The 4,380-nt window shown below is 40.4% G+C and overlaps 1 protein-coding gene across 1 annotated transcript in view; it reads left to right on the forward strand.

The window, feature by feature from the left end:
• The first annotated feature begins 527 nt into the window (after window positions 1-527).
• Window positions 528-4,380, forward strand: part of LOC107706849 (hepatic triacylglycerol lipase-like) — a 7,458-nt gene continuing 3,605 nt past the window's right edge. Inside the window, exons 1-5 of the mRNA XM_016510686.1 lie at window positions 528-640; window positions 848-1,023; window positions 1,398-1,577; window positions 2,559-2,676; window positions 2,976-3,209. Coding sequence (XP_016366172.1) covers window positions 562-640; window positions 848-1,023; window positions 1,398-1,577; window positions 2,559-2,676; window positions 2,976-3,209 — 787 coding nt within the window. The 5' untranslated portion in view covers window positions 528-561. The remainder of the gene's footprint in view (window positions 641-847; window positions 1,024-1,397; window positions 1,578-2,558; window positions 2,677-2,975; window positions 3,210-4,380) is intronic.

Consider the following 4,380-nt stretch of genomic DNA (forward strand, 5'->3'; position numbering starts at 1 on the left):
ATTGCACACAGCGTGATTGTGAATCGCCGACAGCTCCAGATATTTAGCATGCCAAATATTTCACGGGCGTCAATTCTCTCAGATCGCGTCTTAGATAATTCACACTGCGTGATTGTCACTCGCGTGAACGAGCACTGATTTGCCTCCGATTTTGGGCATTTGTTGGCGATTTCGCAAAACCTGTCGGCGAGTGAAAAATCGGCCTAAAATCGTGCAGTGTGAACTCGGCATTAGCCTGCATTTTAAAATCTTTATTTGAATGTGGCAACGTTTTTATTTTTAAACCTTTATGTTTACTCTAAAATATTTCTATGAATAAATCTCTGACAGAGACTATCAGCCAATCACTGTGTGTTGAACGTTTAGTGGCAGGTTTTCTTTCCAATTAACCCACTGTACTTTCCCTCTTCGAATGGTGCCAGAACCAGCAGCCAATCAGAGCAGAGAGTCACTCAGGCTCCGCCCCGTCTCTCTCTCGCTCCAGCAGCTCTTCAGTCAGACTCTCTTCCCCGAGCAGCAGAGCAGACGCGGATCCACCGGAGAAACTCCTGAACCCTTCAGATGATCATGAGAGTCCTGAGCGCTTTGCTCCTCATCAGTGCTGTCGCAGCGCCTGTGAGAGGAGACACAAACTTCACAGGTAAGAACATGTTTCCTGAACCACCGACCGGCTGAAAGCATATGCTGGAGCTCTTATTTTAGACTTACATGGCAAACTTCACTGTATAATTGCATGTTCTCAGAGAAGCTCTTTGAATGTTTGCCACAGAAAGTCCTGAAAGCCGCAGGACGGCGTGATGGGACGGGGTTTCATGCTCTGAAATTACACATCTGGGTTTAATTTTAGCAGAGACTCGCAGCACTCCTCCAGTAAAGACGGTGCTGAAGTCCAGCTTCCATCTGTATCACGAGGGGAGCGTGTTTGAGGAGACCTGCGCCGTGGTCCCATTCAGGTCCGAAACCCTCCACAGATGCGCCTACAACCGAAGCGACCCGCTGGTGCTGATTATACACGGCTGGACGGTGAGAGAAACCCTGATCAACACAACACAGAAGATCAGAGCTCAGTCAGACCACACCTAGCCTCCTACAGAAACCACTTTCTATCAGATCTGATGATGTAGAACAATAGAGAGCTTTACACAACACAGCCATGTAAGGCTTCTCAGGAGATTTGGAGTTGAAAAATCCCTCCATCAGGCAGCGGTCTCGTCTGTGTTCACTGGCTGTTAGACGCTGCGTATCGCTGCTTTACGACTCAGTTCATGTGTCAACAAACATGTAGAGCAGACAGGAATTTCCTCGAGACGGAGGAAACGGGCAAAGGCTTTGAGCAGTGGCTTTGTTTTGCCGCATGTTTGTGTGTGAATGACGTCAGCTCTTCCTGCTGCTCTCAGATGAATGGGCTCATGGAGCCCTGGATCTTCAGTCTGGCTTCTGCGCTGAAGGTCCGGCTGGGGCGGGTCAACGTGCTCATCAGCGACTGGAGGAAGCTGGCACTTCAGCCGTATCCAATCGCAGCCAAGAACAGCAGACAGGTGGGGAGGGACGTGGCCAGGCTGCTCAAATGGCTGGAGGTAATGAAAATCTTCAGCGGAAACATTTGCTGAACCAAACCCACTGCGTCTAAAAACCGAAACATTATTTAAGGGTTCTCCGAAGCGGAAGTCCTCAGAGTTGGGTAAACTTGTATAGTGGTGAACGCAAACGACAACAAATATAGTTTTTGTGTTCCCATTTGCTCCAATAGCAAAAGTAGAGAAATCCAAAATGGCAATTCTATGATTTGAAAAAAATATGGAGAGATTGATTAACCCAGCTAACATTAATATGCTCTGAGAACGGTTTGCTAATGTTTCCATTAAGTTATGAAAACATTATTTCTGAATGTTCTTTGAATGTCCAAAATGTCCAGTTTTTTAAATGTTTGAAAAACTTTTTTATTTATTTATTTTTTTGGATATGCGAGCGGTAAGGAAACATTCTGTTTTATCATTTTGCAAACATTACAGGAATGTTACTTTTGAATGTTCTCTGAAACAAACAGTAACATTTAAAAAAATTATAGATAAACATCCAACCGAAACATTTCAGGAAAAAAAAAACAGCCCACGAAAGATGTATAATAATGTTTTTGCGCTAATATTTTGAGAAAATTTTTAAAGACCAGATAACTTTGAACAAACGTTCTATTAATGTTACTGGAAGAACGTTTGTTCATAAGCTTGAGAGAACCTTTGCCAGAACGTTATGAGAACGTTAAGAAGCTGGTCAGAAGATGTGACATTTATCGTCACTCCCTCATCTGTTGTTAGAAACACTCACGCAGCAGCGTTTACTAGTTTCATGTGATTTAATGTCAAAGATAATAATCATAATATAACAGTGCAGTGTTTAAAATATGTACATTAATTCAAATATGAAAAACTTCACTAGATTTAGCGTGTCGATAACTGTGGAAATCATCTTCACAGCTTGTTAAAAGGGTCTGTACTGTATGTGCATCAGTGTCTAAGAGTGAACTGTTTGAGTCCAGACAGCACTTCCTCTCTCGACAGGAAGTGGCGCAGCTCTCCATGGATGATGTCCACCTGATTGGCTATAGTCTGGGAGCGCATGTGGCCGGATTCGCAGGAAGTCATTTCAGAGGACTGAGGAAAGTGGGCCGCATTACTGGTAAGATGCAGCCAAACACATGATCAAACAGCATTTATCAGAGCTTGAGCTTCCCATTCATCTTGACGACTGTCACTCTGTCTCAGAGTGCTGATCAGTTTATAACGGCTGACATCACTGGAATGAAGAAGTGAAGATCCTGACATGATTCAGTCTGAAACTTTCTTCAGAGGAACTGTGGTCTCTAGAAAGATGCCCGCATTCTCCACCAGCGTCTGATGAGAAGAGTCTCGATGAAAACACACATGCTGTTCCAGCCAGTGAAAGACCAATGACAGAGTGCTGTGTGTGTGATGCAGGTCTGGATCCGGCCGGGCCACACTTCGAAGGTCAGCCGGCATTTGACAGACTGTCTCCGGACGACGCTCAGTTTGTGGACGCCATCCACACCTTCACCGGCTCCAGCATCATGCCGGGAGTAGGAATAAAGCAGAGCGTCGCTCACGTGGACTTCTACCCCAACGGAGGCTCCTTTCAGCCCGGCTGCAAGATGCTCGACATTTACAGCAACGTCTTCCAGTATGGCCTGCAAGGTACTACTGAACCCGACGCGCAGATCCGCAGGCAAAAATATAGAATCATTTGGCATGATTCATTTGCATTTATTGAGATGATGAATTGAACAGGCCATTCAAACTGGACGTGTTCTTGTGTTTTTGATTAATTACACGAAACACAGACGTCTCAGGATGTGTTTTTAAAAGATGAATCGGAATCAAAAACAGCTGAATCAGGAATTTGTCTAGGTGACAGAAGCTTATAGTGCAGAGCAGGCTTATTACATTATATATTAACTGATTCTGAAACTAAATATAAACCATTATTATATATTAACTAAAACTATAAAAAAAAAACATTTTCATTATTTGAAATGAAGTAAATATTTTAAGTAAAAAAATTTACTTAAATTTATTTTAAGCTAGTTTCTAAGGCAACATCATTTTCATTTAGTTTAACTTGATGTACTAAAATAACTAAAACTAAAATTAAAATAAAAATGTTAAAAAAAAACTACATAGACATTCTTAGTTTTTGTTTTTAATCTAATACAAATGACAAAAACACAACAAAATTACTAAACTGTAACTGAAATTAACATGAAAATATATCATATATAAAACAATATATAAAACATGTATAAAAATATCACTGCAAAAAAAAGTTTTCTTCCTCAGTATTTTAGTTTTTTCCCAGTACAGATATCTAAATATTCTTGAATCTAGATACATTTGCTTGATTAGCAAAATGATGTACAATATTAAGCAGTGCTTTAAGAAAAATTTCTCAATTTTGTTTGTTTTTGGTTAAAACAAGGGAAAATATGTGCCAATGGGCTAAGAAAAATAATTTTAATTCAAAGGGAAAAAATATAATTTTTCTTGCTCCACTAGCAAATATTTTTTTCTCAATTTAAGTAAAAACATAATTAATTTTAAAATATTTTTCAGAAAACAAAACTCAATGTGTTAAGTCATTTTGCTAACCAAGCAAATATATCTTGATTCAAGAATATTTAGATATTTGTACTGGAAAACAAGTTTAATAAATATGTCTGAATTTGCATTTCACAGTGGTTCTGTTGCACATGAGATGATGCGTTATGAGAGACTGATGAGGCTGTCGGTGCTTTAACTTTTTTAAATGGCACGCACTCTCACAAAAACATGGCACTTATGTGAAACCGCAAACTCAACCCAAATGCAT

The sequence above is a fragment of the Sinocyclocheilus rhinocerous genome, unplaced genomic scaffold (genome assembly GCF_001515625.1).
Source record: "Sinocyclocheilus rhinocerous isolate Xijiao unplaced genomic scaffold, SAMN03320098_v1.1 scaffold2460, whole genome shotgun sequence".
NCBI classification, from domain to species: Eukaryota; Metazoa; Chordata; class Actinopteri; order Cypriniformes; family Cyprinidae; genus Sinocyclocheilus; species Sinocyclocheilus rhinocerous.